Below are 19540 nucleotides of genomic sequence, written 5' to 3' on the forward strand. Positions count from 1 at the left end.
AACAGTTATATAACTGTTATTTGGTGTTTGCTGGGATGGATCCGTCCAGTTACCCAAAATAATATTAAAAAAGAAGCTTGACGGATCGACTTTCTCATCGCGAGAATTTCTGGCACGATCGATCGAGACGGAATCGGATCGAGATCGAGAAATCTCTCTTCGGTCCAGGTCGAGCGACACGCTTAATGGATCGCGAATCCGTGAAAAACCTCGACGAAAGCGATATAAATTATCCCGATTATCCCCGGTTATAACTTTAGATAAAAATAGAGAATCGCTTCTCGTTTATATAGCGAATGTGTGTTAGTAAATAATGGCAAGACACGATCGAACGTAACGTATTAAAGTATTTACGGAGGCCTCTACGGTAAAAGAGCGATACGCTCGCGACGTTGTTTCGCCGAGGAAACGTGCGTTTCTCTTCGCTTCTAGCTTCTGGTCGGGGAGAGCTAACTTTCTGGTCTGGTTTGACAGATGTGACGGATCACGACGACGACGACGACGGTGTCGTATCGTGGCACAAAGCACCGTAGCGCAAATTGGACAGGAAATTAGACCCGATTCTGCCAATGGAGCGAAAGGAAAGGCTCTTTGACGTAAAATGTTTTTCTTTCGACATTGGCGATACCTCGTCCCGGGCGACATTACGACTAAGAAAGGGCAAATAACGGGCCTAATGGCAAGAGAACCTTCGCTTGACAGAAGTACCGCTCGCTTTTACCCCATAATGACTAGCGTTAACTTGTGAAAAATACCCCCGAAGCGTCGAGAGTCATATTTATCATCAAAGAGTATCACACAGAAAAAGAGAAGGAGAGATGGCTCTCTTTTATCCTCTTCCTCTCTTTATTTTCCAAGATTATTCACGAGTAAGCGCTGAATTGAAGCGCGCCATTATTGGCGCGCAATTAATTATTACGGTACTAACTTGTAAAAAATATTTAAAGAAGAAAAAACGCCAAACGCACATCACTCTCGCTCCACTTGGGACGCCTGAAAAAAAAAAGGCACCTAACTTTTTCGCTCAATAATAGGCCGGGACGACATCGTCGCTAGGGTTGTCCTTTGTCGTCTTCGTTTCCCCGGTACTGGCGTCATTGTTTATCGCTGTCGTCGTTACTTATCATTCTGTTGCAGAAACTAATCGGATTACGGGCGAACGATCGTGACCTAAAATAGATCGTGTCGTTTCGCGGTACGTTGCTGCATAGCGGTTAATTATTCCACGAGTAAAACCGGGGAGAAGGGGAGGATGGCCGGAGGGGGTGAATAATGGTGCGGCCTTTAATCGACACATTATCCAGTATATGCACAGAAAAAAAAAATAAGTGTCAAATCAAAACTTATATACTTAAACTAACGCGTTCGTTGTTTCGTATATTTCGCAACAATTTACAATCTTCTTAGAAGAATTTAATAATTTTAAATTTCAACAATATCATAGTCTTATTTTAATATTGTAATTGTCACCTCAAGAATGTGTAATTATTTAATTCTATTTTAAGAAAATTATAGTCTTTGATTTAAAAATGTTATTTTTTATCTAACATTGTTTCTTTTCCACTCGAGAAAATTAAATCTTAAATCATAAGAATATATTTTTCTCGATTGAACTACGTAAAATGGCTTCATTCAAGTAAGCAATTATTCAAGCAATTATATTTTTCTTTAATTAACGTAATATAATCTTATTTCAAGATTCCCATGTTAAAACTAAATATATTTCCAAAACAAGAGTGTCCTTTTTTTCTGTGTGCCTTGCGCGTGTAAAAAATTTATCAAAGTACGAATCGACGATCCTTTTTTTTTAAGCGAAGGATGTGTGCCGTACTTAGTGTATTCGGTAAGGAAAGAAAAAAAAGTGACAGAGTAGGGTATTGAAAGCCTATAATTTAAGGAAAAAAATCGACGTCTCTCTCGTTTTATATCAGAGACCCGCAAAGTAAGAACCCGAGTTTTTTTTTTTAGATAAGAAAAACCTGTACCTACTTAAAATATATATACTTGATGAAAGAAAGAGCCAGTCTACTTAAAATTTATAATTTTTTATCATATTATGCAGAGCTCTCTCTTTCTCTCACAAAAATCTACGGATCGAGATATTTCGATGAAAAGAATGTGTACAGTTACATTTGTATTTTCGCAAAACAAAAATGAATAAATAACGCATTGAGGAAAGTCGAAAAATTTGCAGCAACGATCGCAGAAAGGGGTTTAGCGTATATTTTTGTAAGTATATCCTATTTGAAAACTCATCGCTTTTCTTGCAAAACTCATTTTAGATTCAGATCTGCAATTCGTGACCAAACGTGTAATTTCGTGCACCCTGTGTTTAGATAATACATGTCTGCGTGTGCGTCGTATCCTGCATTTTTGTGCTTGGAACGTTTTCTGCTCTACAATAATTTTGTTGCGGGAATTACAGTTTGTTCAAATTCAATCATTTAAAAAAAAGAAAGAGAGAGAGAGGAAGATTTATACAAAGCAATAAAGGTTCGCGAAAAATTCGAGGGGGGAGAATTAAGGTGGAGGGAAAGTTTCGAGGGGTGTTATTATGAATAAAAACTGGCTCTGTCCTTCCGGACTTTGATTTTGATCGCGAACAAACGATCCGGGCCGTGGATGCTCCGAGTCAGCCGTCAACCGTCACAGGCCACCCCTGCCGCCTGTCATCTACGCAGCCCCACGCAGATCCACGCAGCTCTCTCTCCACGCTACAACCCGCCGTCGCAGACATTCACGGCCTTCTGCGTCGCGTTTCGCCGGGGGCCGCGCGGAGAGGATAAACCAACATAATAAGGAATAGAGGGAACAAACGAGAGAGGAGAAGAACCGAAGTAAGCGAGGCGAGGCGCGAGACGTGCGCTTTTTTTTTTACGGGAGGCCGCGTAATAAAACGAGAGAAACAGAGAGGGAGGGAAAGAGAGAGGGGAATCGATCTTCGGTACACAGTGTACAGGAGAGAAGAGGGAGAAGGAGAGAGATAAAAAGAGATAGACACTTACCGTTGTGGAGCGAGGTAGCGTCCGTTCGTCGTCGTCTGTTGGCGAAACGTCGTCGTCGGCGTCGACGAGGAGGTGAGATCGCGTGCGAGGACGATAGGGAAACGGAGAGCAATCTCCCCCGAGAGTGTCCTGACGCTCTCCCCGCGATACGTCGACTCTCTTCAGCGAGTGATGGTCACAGTCTCCGACACCACCGCGCGAGAAAAAAATCACTCATGAGCGAGAACAACTACCCTCCTCTTCCTTTTAGGCCGGCTGTCCGCAGCGGCGAGCCGCCGCGGAGGCTGCGAGCTCCTCGCAGACGGGAAGAGAGGCAGAAAGAGAGAGAGAGAGAGAGGGAGGGAGAGAGAAACGGAGTTCCTTCTGCTAGGATCTCTTGTCTCACATTTCTTCTCGCGATGTTACGTTCAGGTTGAATACAACACCGCTCGGCCAGTCCCGGTGTTGACGGTGATGTCGCGACGAGGACGCAGAAGACGGCGACGACGACGACGACGACGGCTACGACGACGACGACGACGACGACGATGATAACAACGACGGCGATGACGACGACGACGACGACGACGATGATGACGAGAACTGGCAGCGCCGGGACCAAAACGGCGGAGCGCAGGAAGAGAGAGAGAAGTAGGCCGGTTAACCGTTCAGGCCGCACTGAAGAGTCGAGCGAGCCGCGGGTTAGTGAGGGTGAACCGGCGGGCGGCCTGGCATCCCTCCTCTCGCATCCCCGACACGCACCCCGCCACCGGCAACGAACACCCTCGATCCTCTCGCCACCCCGTCGGCCGCCCCGCTCTCGCTCCCGTTACGTCGCTCTACTCCAACCCGCTGGCACGACGAAGAGAGCCTGGAATTTAAAGCAGGATGGTTTATAGCACAATGCTAGTGTAATAGTGCAAACTGTTATATCTATATAATGGCACCATAGTGTTAGATGGATCTTGTAGCAACTATAATCTAGATGCTACGTAGGTATAAATTATGTGCAGAAATTAAAAAGGATGGATAGAATTTTTGCAACATATAATATACAGTAATATGTAATAATAATTATATAATATATATAATTGTTATATAATTATTGTATAACATATACAGGGTGCGCCAAAAGTCTGGATACACCTAAATATCTCACAAACGGTGCATTTTAGAAAAAAATGTTTCAGGCAAAAGTTATATGGTTTCAAGGGGGACATAAGGTGGTACCATTGGTTTGACCTTGAAGAGTCATTTGACGGTCACGTGAAGGTCACTTCAATTTTTTTAAATGGAACACCCTATATATTTTTGCACACTCTTGTAACTTATCTCGAGAGCTTTCCAAAACATTATAATTAAGTACCTTTTCGTTAAGTACTTTTTGAGTTATGAGGCTTGAAATAATTTCTTAATTTTACATAAACCGTAAAATATCTTGTAAAATATTCATTTTTCGATTATCTTACCTTAATACTTTTATGTAGAAAATAATGAGAGGAATCAATTGGTGTAAAGAAAACACATAGTTGTTTTTAAGAAAAAATATGGAATTGTTAATTGCAAATTACATATTTTTTCTTCAAAACAACTATGTGTTTTCTTTACACCAATTGATTCCTCTCATTATTTTGTACGTAAAAGTATTAAGGTAATATAATCGAAAAATAAATATTTTACAAGATATTTTACGGTTTATGTAAAATTAAGAAATTATTTCAAGCCTCATAACTCAAAAAGTACTTAACGAAAAGGTACTTAATTATAGTCTTTTGGAAAGCTCTCGAGATAAGCTACAAGAATGTGCAAAAATATATAGGGTGTTCCATTTAAAAAAATTGAAGTGATCTTCACGTGACCTTCAAATGACTCTTCAAGGTCAAACCAATGATACCGTCTTATGGCCCCCTCGAAACCAAACAACTTTTGCCTGAAACATTTTTTTCTAAAATGCACCGTTTGTGAGATATTTAGGTGTATCCAGACTTTTGGCGCACCCTGTATAATTGTTATATAGGGTTTACCAAAAGTGTGGAAACCCCTTAATATTTCGAAAAATACGCATTTAAAAAAAAAAATGTTTCATACTGTGACGTGACGCCTTTTTGCGCTCCGTCACAGTGACCCCGCCGGGGGAGGAAGCGTACGGAGGGTCGTTCTTAGCACCTGAGGGGGGTCCCTTATCCGATCTCGTGATATATCTTTGTATAGATTTCTGTGTTTGAGATTAATTTTAAGCGAGCAGAGCGCGGCAATCTTAGCGAGCGGATAATAAGTGATGTACAGCAAGATCCCGGAGGGTGCAGTTACCGAAGAAAGGAAGAGGAGAGTAGCGGACCAATGCCTCCACCCCAAAGGAAGGTCGCGTATCGAGATCCCGCTCCGCCGCTATTCATATGTAACCATTATATTAATATCCGCTAATTTTAGAGAAACAACGACGGGGAAATCAGGACGAAGGAACGATCAACACTCTCCCAGGCTGCAGACTGAGGAGAGGAGATGCATCCGGAGACGGACGAGGATACGGCCTGGCCAGCCCAAAACGTCCGATCTACCGAGAAAATACAATCGTCCAGAATACCGTCAACGTCGGATTTTGGCTTCTATCGAAGGGCAACCCGCACTACAGCAGGACGAAATTTGAGAGGGCGGAGAATGTCGACCCCTTCTCATCGAAAATCGACAGGATGCGCGGAAAATCGGCGCGGGACTCGAGGGCCTTGCGGAGCATTTATCACAAGTCACTGTTCGACGAGCTACAATAACTGGATGATTTATAGCACAATGCTAGTACCAGGGCGATTCTCCGTACGAGCGATACCGAGAGAACGACAGCCAAGCAGCGAGGACCCGGACATCGGAGATAAACTGTAAGCCGTCGCTCAGGTAGCCGTAGAAATATTCCCGGATACAGCTGGCGACGGTGAACTCGTTACCGAATTGTTGTAGAAAGCCTGCGTGCTTTTCTCGCGTTTCGTTACCGGACGCCAGTTGGGCCCCGGGTGTCGCGGATTTGTCCCTCTCAGGGGGTTCGTCGCCGACAGTCATTATACCGTATCGTTAGCGCCCTATCGTATCGTATCGTATCGTATCGTTTCGTTTCGTATCTCGTTATATCGTTGCGTGGAGCGTCGAATTGTGAATAGTAATAGAGTCACGAGATTCCGATGCTATCGTATTGCGTAAAGAATAGCGGGGGTTTGCGTGAGATCGTTCTTCGCGAGTGAGAGTTACCGTATATCCGAAATCCACTCAGCAAGAATTGGATAATTCGCGAAATCTCTGTTTAAAATTTATGCCCGTTACCGTTCGTGTTGTTTGAAATTACGTGAGGGTCGAGTTTGTTTTCGTCGAGAGTGAAAGGTCGGGAAGATACCGGATAACATTGCGAGATAATACTTGTGCCCGCTGACGTGGAATTACCGTTACTTAGAACCGTCGTTATATTTGATTTTTTTTCCGCGAATTTCTTGCGGACTTTACTCATCGCGGTCTGTGAAATTATATTCGATCTCGGAATTATCTGTTAGTCGCGCGTATCATATGTATTCGTTCCCGTATAGATAATAATCGACTTTCGTATCTGTCTTATAACTCTGATGTTTTTTTCTTTCGAAATTTATATTATCGATTTCGTTACTTGCGTATCCTCTGCATGTAATCTTTGCTATTTTCTCCGTACCGTTAATCTTTTCTACTGTATTCATATCGTCTTTGTCGTATACTTTGTTATAAACTTTGTCCATATACTATAATTGTTAAATATATTTATAATAATAATTGAAGGAGTGTCGATCATTTCTCTCTCCCGGAAGTTATTTAGTGCTCTCTCTCTAACCTACAAAGAATCCTGCCCCTCTGTCATTTACTGAGCTCTGGATTATCGAACCCTTCCGTTACCGTAACGATATCGTGGCGCGGGAGACCGCGCCTGGCGCCCAATACCGCTCTCCTTGTGAGAGCTGCGAGATACCGTACGCTACCGTACTCTGAGATACCGTTTTTTTTTGTAAATCAACTATTTTCTTTATCGGCTAAAATTGCACGCCGCCTCCTCCGGATCGGCGTTCCCGAGGCGGACAAAGGCGTTGCAATACAAAAGTTATAGGGTTTTATATGGCGCATTACACAGCAACATTCTTATGACCTCGAATAGCGTTGTCAAGGTTATGTGAAGGTCAGCTTCAATTTTTTAAATGGAACCCTATATTTTTTATTACATTATTTTGCAGCTTATCTTAAGAGCTTTTCAAAACACTATAATAAAGTATTTCTTCATTGAGTACTTTTCGAGTTATGAGGCTTGAAATAATTTCTTAATTTTACATAAACCATAAAATATCTAGTAAAATATTCATTTTTCGATTATCTTACCTTAATACTTTTATGTACAAAATAATGAGAGGAATCAATTGGTGTAAAGAAAAAACATAGTTGTTTTTAAGAAAAAATATGTAATTTGCAATTAACAATTACATATTTTTTCTTACAAATAACTATGTTTTCTTTACACCAATTGATTACTTTCATTATTTTGTACATAAAAGTATTAAGGTAAGATAATCGAAAAATGAATATTTTAATAGATATTTTATGGTTTATGTAAAATTAAGAAATGATTTCAAGCGTCATAACTCGGAAAGTACATAATGAAAACTAACTTAATTATAGTGTTTTGGAAAGCTCTCGAGATAAACTACAAGAATATGCAAAAGCATATAGGGTGCCCCATTTAAAAAGTTGGAGGTGACCTTCACATAACCTTGACAACGCTATTCGAGGTCATAATAATGTTGCTGTGTAATGCGCCACATAAAACCCTATAACTTTTGTATGAAACATTTTTTTTTAAATGCGTATTTTTCGAAATATTAAGGAGTTTCCACACTTTTGGTAAACCCTGTATAATTATTATATAACATAGATAATAATTATTATATGTAAAATATAATAATTTAGAATGTAACAATATATTGAAATATATAGATGCTTTACATAATTAAATAAAAATGTGTGGGGAAGAGGAAAAAGATAGCTTAATAATGTAATATACCGATTAGATAGCTAAATGACAGAGTCCGACTCTCCTCAGTACTTTTCACTAATATGTTTGCGTTCCTAAATATGACTGAACAACTGTCGACAAAGAATTCTCTACGCTTTTCTTTTTAATCCCCCTTAATTCGCTGATCATTTAATCCCTCTGGCGTTCTTCTTTTCTAAATACAAAGAAGATATGCGCTATATATCGTTAATCTTTATAATAAAAAAATAAAAAATCTGCATTCGCTGTCTTCATGTTCGACATCATAATCGTATGTTTAATCTCGATGAACGAAGAGACTGATATGCAATCACCCTGATAAGCGAAGAACTCTTCGTGCGTGAGAAATGGAGGCAGAAGTGCGTCTCAGAACAAGATAAATCGTAATTAATGTCGCGCACCCCTCGAGCACAAACGAAGAGTAATCTATCATCGCTGAATTACGTCATTAACGTCATCCTCAAGATCCAAGGATGATCTGGATAATTTCCCGCGGATAAGGAAGGTATGCACGCGCGATGTTCGATTTTTGTCAACTAATCAATAATCATATCGTACAAAGTCCGATATCGTCCGTCGAGATAAGAGATCTCCAGATGGATCTGATACCCCGACGACTTATATATATATAACGGTTGCGGTAAATTTTTTTAATTGCAATTCGCGCAGCTACTTATCTGCGTCCCACAACTCGACTTACGTCAAACGACTTGTAATTAGTGCGATATATATAAGAGCCTCGCGAACGCAAATTACCTGCGAGTATCGAGTAGACGAGTAGACGTTGCAGAAACACCATTGACATTCGTGTTATTTGCATTGATAATAATTTTCGCGACCGCGGCCAGTGATAACAACACAGTGGCAGAGGTCTTGTTGACCTCCTTCCGAGAAGGCTAGCTAAATCGACTATATTTTCTATTTTCCGCAGAAAAATGAAGCTCGTAGTGCTCGGGCTTACCCTGATCTGTACCCTTGCCTCGGCAATTAAGATGGACGGTCATCGTAAGTTGATATCTATGTATTTCGCTTCCAGTTCTCTCTCTGGAGTATCTCTTTCTCTCTCTCTCTTGCTCTATCTCTGGAAATATATCTCGTTTATACCATCCTTTACCCTTGCCATTTATCTTTCAACGGTATACTCCTTTCAGTCTACTTTAATTTTTGATCATCTTATTCTTTAGTTATCTCTACTCTCGAGCACGTGTTTTTGATAGAGATGATTTAGATGAGAGAGCTACAGAGTGTTCCAAAATTAAATAACCAAAAAATTTGCCAGTATATTTTATATAAAAATGTATTTTATATAAAAACATTGGTAGGAGAACGTTTTATTGAAAAAAGAAAATACGTTTGTTTAATTTTCCAAATGTCGTCCTTCGGATTTTAATGCAAACTTGACATCGTTGAGAAATTGAATCTAACACTCCACGAATTTCACGTCCATTTTGCTTTAACCTAAATGAATACCAAACTAATCTTCTCTTAATCTTATCACAAATTGACTCTTGTATTATATACTTTAGCTTTTTTGCAGTTTCTCATAAATAAAAATCAATTTATAATAAGAGATAACTAAAATCAATATTTTCATATGAAAATATATCATTATATAAATAAGTAGCGTCAATTTATTTTTATTAAATAGTCAATATATCAATAATATTAAACATATCATATTAAATTTAACAATATCATCATACCTTCATGTATAATATTTTTATTATAATTTTTAAATTCATTTTTAAATTCATTTTTAAATTAATTTTAAATTAATATTTAAAATTTGTTTTCTTGTTTCTATCTATAGAATATATTGGTAAAATTTGATCGTTTAATTTTGGAACATCCTATATATACAAAGTAATATGTATAGAGATCTATTAGATCTGTGTTGCTTTGTTTATAATGTCTTTAATTCCGGATACCGTATTCTGTCATCGTTTACATTGTAATTTTGTCTCAACTGGATATCTGCTTTCAAAATTCTCTTCTACTTCTTAAAATAAAATATAAAATCGCTTCGCAAAATTACGTCGTCTTCTTTCATACTCTTTACATTATTTCTTTTATATTTTAGGCTATAATTAAAATATGATCTAATTATAATATAAAATATAGATATAATATTAGATATAGAAATATATCTCTTACTAGATATGGCATATTATATATTTAGAATATAAATATAATATTAGATGTAATATATTTTATTATATTTTGGAAATGTGTATTTTACCATTATTATGTCTTTATGATTTCGTAGAGCACTCATTTTGGTTGTACATCATACCGGTACTAGTGTCGTTGCATTTCCTTTATTATGCGTTTCCCAGCTTATGTATCTGTTATTATGTTATTGTTTATTACCCATATCGTGAGTTCAGTATCGTTTTATGTTTGATTTTAATTATTGCGTTAATCATATATCGCGTAAACTTTTTTGAACTCACTTCTCTTTGTAGACGGGGGATATAAAAATATGCTTGAAGATTTCCTCGAAAAATTCAAGACCATAATGCGGATCGGAAACGACACGCTCGGACTTCCAGTCCTCGATCCGTTCACCTTGGATCAATTACCGATCGCGATTGATGAAGAAACAATAAAGTGCATATTGATTTGAGTTTTTTTATATCTAAGTGACACGTTGACCGTCAATGCTTTAAATTAATATACACGTCTTCAGAAAAAAATATTCTTGCAATTACACATTTTTAATTAATGTATCTTATCTTATATATCGCTATTAAAACTGATATCGCGTTATTATAATACATAAATTATATACAATTTCTAGCAAGAAAGAGGAAAGGAAAAAGATATCATTTAAGAGGTATTTTTCGATTTTGTCAAATGATAAGTGGATTAACTTAATGTGATGATCAACGATATTTCATTATTAATTATTATAATAAATGAGAAACTACAAAATTCATTTAACGGTGACTGATAATTTCTTATGTTTCCGGCATATCCTTTAGATTCGACGCTCTTTTAACAAATGTCCGAGTGGATGCTCTGTCCGGATACGATGTCAACAAGGGTGATCTCGAAATAATTGGTCTGAAACTCATCCTAAACATTTCTTGGCCATTGATAGCCGCGAGTACAAATTACTCCATGAAGGGTAAAGTCGAGAACTTTGAAATTTACGGCAATGGCGAGATGAAGTGAGTATCGGCGAATATTTCTTTGAAATCGATGTCACTTCGACGCAATAAAAAAAAATCTAGTTTTCGATATTTAAAAAACACGAAAAAGAATTTCACCCTTCTATCAAGTTTGTGTATTCATTAATTTGTATATTAACATGTATATAAACATAGGAAGATTATTTAAACTAAATCTGCATTTTAACGAAATTATGCCAGTTTTAATATAGCAATTTATTAATTAATTATAGTAATTTTAATCACAGTAATTTTAATCATATATGCATATTTATATCTCGCAACAATAATATTTTATTAGAATAATAACTAATATATAATATTATTATAATTATAAAATCATATTTATCATTTTACAAATATTTATTATCATATGACATTATTACCATTATTGCTGATTCTTTCTCGTTCGTGGAGAACCCTTGTTTTCCATTTCGTTTCATTTATATTTAAATACAATGCATGAAACATATCCGCGTGAAGCAAAAAAAAAAAAAAAACGAGAGCTAATACGTTTGATAATGAATCAGCTGTTTTTCATTGAGTGCTTTCCTGATGTTATCAAATAATGTCAACTGCGATAAAGCGCGTTATTAAATCGTAACTGAATTTATACATGCTTCACGTGAAACACGCAATCGCATCGTTTTTTTCTTCCTACGGTGGTCAAATCGGTTTTAGGAAACGCGAAATCCAATTGTGGAATGCAAATTTTCCATTTCTATTTAAGACAATCTACCTCTCAATATCATTTAATATTAATATCTATATTTTCATATCAAAATACAAACATTAAATTTATATTTAAACACGTTTCTTTTGCACGCATAAAATGAGGAAACAAAATTGAACGAACTGGTCAAGGTAGAAATATTTCTAAACTTTAAAATAAATAATATTTCATAGTTAAATATTGTATTTTTTTAAATAATTAAATTTCCATTTTCCTAATTATAAGTAGACGTCTTATCAATATTGATTTAAAAATTCAGGTCATGAGAGATTAAGGGATATATGTATATATTCAATTTCCAGAATATCTCCACAAGGCTTTTCTCTCGACACGGAAATTAGTTTCACAATGAACGGCAAATATCTTAAAATAAAGGACATGAAATTGAACATTTTCTTGAGAGCGCTTGAGGTAAGTAACTGTCAATTCTTTTCCTTCTCTTTTCTTGATTATAATCCTCAAGATTCGGAAATGGAGCAAATATTAAATCGTTGCACATAAAATATCGATTTCGCGCGCGCGTTAATAATTTTTTAATAATTATTAAGAAAAAAACAAAAAATATACATAATTAAAAACTTTTCAATGTTTTTCACATTTTGTATAAATGAAAAAAATGTTGTAATCTCTCGTTTCGATTAAATGTAGGAAATGTACGTATAAGTTGAGGATGGAAAAAAGGAATAAAAATTACAAAAACATTTTTTCAGCTTCATATTCCGGATATTAAATTTTTCTATACTGCAAATATTCGTTTTCTTCTCTTTTGCATTGATATCATCCTGTAAAGAGTATATTACAAATTTTTTTACAATTTTAATATCATGGAATAATGTTACACGAATTTGTTATTGAAGTCACGAAAAAAGTCACTTTTAAATTCAGTCACCACGTGATTCATTACCACCTCGCGAAATGTACATATATTTTCAAAGATATTGATTTCATTTACAAAAATACATTTACAAAAAATTTCTGAGAAAAGGGGAGCCTCATAATTAAAGATAATTATTACCAGGTTTTTAAAAAATAGCACTTTTTAAATTGCAATTAATTATTTATATTTTTATATAAACAAACAGTACAGTAGTATAGATAATATATGCTATAAAAAATAAAATTGGAAAGGAAAAGGAATAATTTTTTGTGATTTTTCAAAAAGAATTGAGAGGATCAACACGATTCAAATCATACAATTGAATCAACATGAATCAACATCTTTGAGAAATTTATTGTAATTGACAATTTGCAAACACTTCGCAAAGTCTGAAGCATATCTGTGTGTGTATGTTCCATCACAGAGTAAAAACTATCAAAATATGAAATTTCGTATGCAACGATTCAATAGAAAAATCGACTCAAGTCATTTATATAATTTTTAAATAATTCTTCTATTTCTCAACCGTTATTTTTCTCGACTAAAATTAATTTTTTGTTATTATTCACTTTTGCTGCTTTTAATTTTTTTAACGGAAGATTAATCCCTTTTCTTATTTGCAGTTTCACGCGACAGGACTTTTCGATGATAACGATCTGTCCGAATTTCTAAGCAACCTGATCTCTGACATGGTGCCTCAACTGATCGAGGATTATCATGACACAATTGTGAATACAGTTATTCCTATCGTCATGGACAAAGGCAACGAGTTTCTAGCTACTAAGACGTTAATGGAGCTATTGGCACTATTAGGTCTTTAATACTTATAGGTCTTTAGTTTTTTCGTCATGTGTATATCGATCCAATTGTCATTCGATCAATCATTTATACAGTCGCGTTACTTGATCGATTAGGCGGTGAAATGTATGATAATGTGTGTGAATAGTATTTACATTGATAAGAAATAAAAATGTATATTAATTTTAAAAATTTATTTTTTAAACAAGAGAATAATTATTAAAATTGTTATTAAAGTTAATATAATTATTAATGTAATCGTTAATAAAAAAACCTAGTGAGAGATTTTTGTCTTTTATTGTAATTTTTTTTTCACTCTTTGCTACACGATATATTATTAGAAATTTTAAAAGAACATGTCTTGTAATGTATATAAAAAAAAAAGTGCGAAAAAAAAGTGTATATTATATACTTTATTATCTATTTACAATTTTATTACCTATAGTACACTAATTTTACACAAAATTATTTTAATTTTTCTTATTTTTTACAAAATTATTCTAGAAAAACACGAATGTGCACATATTTTCTTACTCACCGTATATGTTAAAGAATGAGTTTTAGATAGTTATGAGGTACATACTACGTGCATTAATTTTGAAAATCTTGATAACATGATAAACTGCGTTTGCATATAAGATCCTCGCGACAGTCGAGATGATACTAATTGCAAGCGAGACAATATTTTGAAGAATATGTAGATCATACGGTAAAGAGAAGAGGAAGAGTGGGGTTAGCGAGCAAGGTCGCGCTTTGTCTATAATATATTGTAAACAGTAGGGCTCGTTTGTGTATCCTCTGTCTCTTACGTTGCATATTGCACGATGTTTTACGCGTATTTCAAGATATTTTCTCACTTTATATCATGAAAGTTTTATATTATTTCAATTATCAAAATTAAAGTTAAAGAAACTTATAAATTATTGATTGATCTATTTTATTTTATGCAAACAAATAATGTTGTAAATAAAATCTATGAATTTATTTTTATTTATTAAGAAATAAAGAGAGAGAAAAAGATAGAATAAAAAGACGATTAGTAAATTATCAATCTAAATAAATTTACTAATCTTTAATTTATTAATTAAATATAATTAAATTAAATTATTAATGAAGTTAAATTAAATTAATTAAATTTACTAATCTATTTACTAATCTTTTTACTAATTTATTAATTATTTATGAATCATGATATATAAACTAATTATTTCTTTTTCACCATTTTTTCTTTCTCGATAAGAATCATTTTTTATTATCAAAATTCTGAATTTTTTACGAAGACTCGAAAATCTGATTTTTTTTAAATCTATGCAAGTGCGTCAAATATTTAAAAAAAACTCTTTTTCTCTCTGTCTCTCTTAGATGAATACAAAAATGATTAAAAACATTACTAGATAAAAAATAAATAATTATCAATGACAATATAACAAAGATATAAGATATTTTTTACTGGATATATTATACGCGATTTATGACTACATTAAATTCTTAAATTATTATACCTTACAACATTTCTACATTACTCCAATTAATTGCGTTATACAAGCTCCTATAATCTAATCTGATTGTTGCGATAAGACGCGAGACTCGCGATGATACTAAACAACATCAAATAAACAAAATGATTTCAAAACAATTTCGAAACAAAATTCATTGAAATTATATTATTACACTCGATTAATCTCTGTAAAATCGTGATCAAGTCATCAGGAGACTTTTGTCAACGTCAGTTTCAAGATCGCAATCAGCCCGTCACAATTTTTTACATGAAAATGAGAATGGATAAATCGTCCGCGCGTGTCTCCATCTAATTTTCCGGAATCAGATCCCTTTGTCGAATTGACAAGGATAAAAATCGAATGTATGTGATCGATAAGAGATCTTAATATTAGGTGGATGCCTAATCTCGATACCGAAATGATATATAAACCAATTCCTATAAATATGTCCACATTCTTTCCGAGTCGTAGTTTCGTTCGCATCATTTTCTTAATTATAATACAGCCCGATTTGTATCATCAACGCTCAACAAGGATTTGTACGTATTTTAATTATTATAATACATAAATTATTTTAATGTTCGCGGATATAAATACTCATAAATACTATTAAATATCTCGAATATGCATCGATATATACGCGATATAATAAATTTACAGTAAATTTATTAATTTTTCTCTCAAGCATTTACGTCTCACGTGCGAATATTAACTTTTCTTAATTCTAATTAAACTCGGAAATTCGTAATCTTGATGTCCTCGGAAAATTCATTAACTCTAAGAATGCAATATCTCGAGGGAAAGAGACTGTTTTCTATTTCGCGTGTTCTACTTTTACTATTTGTGCAGAGAAATGAAGTACATAGCGTTTGGGCTTATCCTGATCTGTTGCCTTGCTCGAGCAATTGAAACGAATGGTTATCGTAAGTGAATATCGATATTTCTTTTCTCACTCCTCTCTTGTGTTCCAGTAAATCTTTCTTCTCGAAAAATATATTGAATAGTATCTTTCCAAAGATACGTCATATTCTCTTACATTTATTTTTCTTTGCATTATTATCTTTAATTTATATTTCTAAGTTGACTTTGGTTTTATTTGGTTTTATTTTATTTTTAGTTATCTTTTTTTGATTTATTTTCTTCACAAGACATACAGTAATTTTGAATAATTTTAATAAATTTTTTTAATAAAGACACAATAATTTTGAATAATTCTATTTATAAATAGTTCATTTTGAATTTATTCTTTAATAATATCAATTACCGATTCTACAGATTTTGTAGTTTATTTCTCGCGTAATTTCGTGTAAAATATTTTTGGATAATTTCCAAGAAATCTATTATATTTTTCTAGAACATTTTTCGTAAATATTTTTGGAAATTATATTTTTTTAACCACAAAATTATTATTTTTGTGTTCACAGATATATTTACAAAACATGTTACATTGGAGAAGTTAATCGAACGAGTTAAGAATGTATTAAAGACTGGAAACGAGCAACTTGGAATTCCGGTTCTCGATCCATTTTTCGCGGAGCGAACACAGTTCAAATTAAAGCAAAAAGAAATAAAGTGCGTGCTGATTTAATTTTTTCAATTAAATGATATTTATACATTCGGTGTAAAAAAAAATAAAATCATATTTATTAATAATTAGAAATTTGGCTCAAATAAATAAATAAAAATAAAATCATATTTACATGTATTATAATGATCTCGTTATCATTTTTTCTGTTTATCATAGCTTAGAATCTTAAAATTTACGATTCTCATTTATCTTGCTGTTAATAAGAGTATTTTCTTTACGCTATATTTTTTGCTAATTATCATAAAGTAATTTAATATCTTAATAAGATCGCGTTGAAACAGTAGCGCAAATTTCGATTATAGTAATCTACAATATTTTATGTTTCTCCGATACTTTTTCAGCTTGCATGTACTTTTGACGAATGTCAACGTGTCTGGTTTGTCAGAGTTCAAAGTCTTGGACGGAGATATCCAATTGATTCCAACTGACCTGAAGTTCAATATAAATCTTACTTGGCCGTTGATAATCGGGAGTACTAATTACAATACAACAAGCTATATCGACGCTTACTCATTTCACGGAGATAGTGATATAAAGTGAATATTTGTTCTTTTTTTTTTCTTCCGAGAATCGAACGCATAATTTCGGCAAATTCAATTTAAGTATACGTTCTTTCACAGATACATTTTTTATTTATCTTATTTATTCTTTTTTTTATATAACGATTTTTTACATTTAGTATTTTAATAAGTCTTTCTATCAATTCTCTGATCCAAAAATAAACATAAAGGTCATGAAAACTTGAAGCTAAGAATGTATTTTATGTATTCTATTTTCAGCCTGTCCGCACAGAATTTCACTTTGGAAACGGAAATTACTTTCACAGTAAGCGAAGAACATCTCAAAGTGAAAAATATGGAATTGAAGCTTTCTCTGAAAAAGCTAGATGTAAGTATAATTCTATAAAATTCAAACTCTTGGACGTTTTGTACGCGATGTGGTTCGATAGAAACTATTGATGAACAATTTCTTCAATAATTATAAATGCTAATAAATACTAATACTTTTGTTTACTTGCTTTCTTCTTATTTTCAATTAATTTTTCTCATTATTCGCAGTTTTACATAAGAGGCTTTCAGATAGCTTACAATTACGAGGTGGCCACTTTACCGGATGACCTACTGAGTGAATTGATATCTGAGGTAGCACCTGAGTGGTTAGAAGATGAGACATTTATAGACAATTTGAAACTTTTCGCGATAAAAAAAATTGACGCTTTTCTCTCTATTAAAACGGCCGCAGAAATATTGGAATTTTTAGAAACAATATAAAGGATAGCGTCTTCTCGTCGGTGTTGTATTTATGTTTAAATTTAAAAAAGTTTGATGAATTAATTATACAATATAATACAATAATTAATTTTAAGAAATTAGTTGGTCTACTTCGATTCTTGAAATAAAGATTATTGTTCATAGCATAATTGAGAGATTCACATCAATGCATAATTTATAAAGTTATTTTATTAAATCGATTTTTTTGCTATCTTTAATTATTCTGTATTCAATTTTAACAAGTGCCTCTCATAATTTGTTAAAATCTAGTTAAAACCAAAAAAAAAAAATACTGTGCTTAAATAAATTTAGAATAAATTAAGTTCAATTTTTTTTCCATCGGATATTTCGGAATTAATAAAATTTTATATATAATAAAATATCAATATTAATATCAATATTATATAAATATATTTATGTTACACTAGTTCTAGAGATTTATAAATTAAACTAAATAAATCTTCAACATTCAAGTATATATTTGTATTAATCCTTTCTGTACAAATCCCTTTATTTTTAGATATGAGATGTGATATGTAAGATTGATTCTTATTAAAAGTCTAAGATTTAATTAATTCTTATAAAAGAAATTCCGAGAATTCATAGCTGAATATTCGAAAAAACAATTTATCCGCTTTATTGTAAAAGAATAAACGCACTGCCAATACGTTTTTAATGCTAATTTCATAGATTATAAATTGCGATTACGCCGATACGTTAATCTCCCGATAATAGCGCGGGGTCTCCACATTATTAAACATATTAAATCTTTGTCCACGATATAATTAATTATTATCGCGTCTGCAACAAGTGTTCGTAAGCGCAGATTTATTGCAAAAAATGCAATTTATGCTAAAAAGCATAACATTTTTAACATTATAACATTTTTATTTGCCGATCGCAAAGAATTAAAGCGCGAAAATGACTTATTAAATTTGACAGATAATTAATACGGCTGGATCAGTGTAAAGGCACAATCCTCGACTTAGATAGAGGGTCATCGAGTGAAAGTATCTATAATTTCTTTTGATTTTTTCGCAAATAAATCGAGAAAAAAAAGAAACAGCTCTGCATAAAAGAACTGTTGAGCAATATAGTTGCGATTATATGAATATTCAGTTCAGTCCGCGATTATCCATGTAATCCAATGTTTAACTGGCCAAACACACCCTATAATATTATAAATTTACACTATAATATTATAAATTTACAATATTATAAATTTATGGAATAACGAAAAAGAAATATATATATATTTTTCCATCACAGATATATTTTTTTGTAACAATATTCTGTATTTTTTCCTGATATTCTATATTTTTTTCTAATTTTACAACGATTTTCATAGGAACAATGCGTTCATCGAACTGCTCGCGATGAGTAATGAAGAAGCAATAATTTACTAAAGTAAGCAATAATATTTACCAAACAAATATAAACAGTAAATTTACTTACCGACACAACTGTAGTACTGCTGTTGTATTGCCAGTAGATTGCAGTTACATTTCTGTCACGTTGAGCCATTTCTAGTTCCTGGATATTAAATTAAAACGTTATTAATGTCATATTA

At 33.4% G+C, this 19540-nt stretch overlaps 3 protein-coding genes across 3 annotated transcripts in view; 2 read left to right on the plus strand and 1 right to left on the minus strand.

Annotated features, from left to right (window-relative positions):
• The window catches only part of LOC145968666 (acetylcholinesterase), a 48745-nt gene extending 29242 nt beyond the window's left edge, over positions 1-19503 (minus strand). The window contains exons 1-2 of the mRNA XM_083094321.1: positions 19426-19503; positions 3006-3855 (exon numbers count right to left, since the gene is read on the minus strand). The gene's annotated coding sequence lies outside the window, so the exon portion shown is untranslated. The remainder of the gene's footprint in view (positions 1-3005; positions 3856-19425) is intronic.
• On the plus strand, positions 8680-13897 carry LOC145968670 (uncharacterized). The gene is made up of 5 exons (XM_083094326.1): positions 8680-9036; positions 10497-10641; positions 11016-11204; positions 12240-12348; positions 13438-13897. Exons 1-5 carry the CDS (start codon positions 8967-8969, stop codon positions 13633-13635), a joined length of 711 nt encoding a protein of 236 aa, XP_082950452.1. The 5' UTR covers positions 8680-8966; the 3' UTR covers positions 13636-13897.
• On the plus strand, positions 15585-18099 carry LOC145968827 (uncharacterized). Its single transcript, XM_083094641.1, has 6 exons — positions 15585-15650; positions 15961-16034; positions 16536-16683; positions 17041-17235; positions 17479-17587; positions 17758-18099. Exons 2-6 carry the CDS (start codon positions 15965-15967, stop codon positions 17968-17970), a joined length of 735 nt encoding a protein of 244 aa, XP_082950767.1. The 5' UTR covers positions 15585-15650; positions 15961-15964; the 3' UTR covers positions 17971-18099.
• Positions 19504-19540: the final 37 nt, after the last annotated feature.

This window comes from Camponotus vicinus, unplaced genomic scaffold (genome assembly GCF_025532165.1).
Source record: "Camponotus vicinus isolate PSW18456_S1 unplaced genomic scaffold, iyCamVici1.0 SCAF_3, whole genome shotgun sequence".
Taxonomy (NCBI): Eukaryota; Metazoa; Arthropoda; class Insecta; order Hymenoptera; family Formicidae; genus Camponotus; species Camponotus vicinus.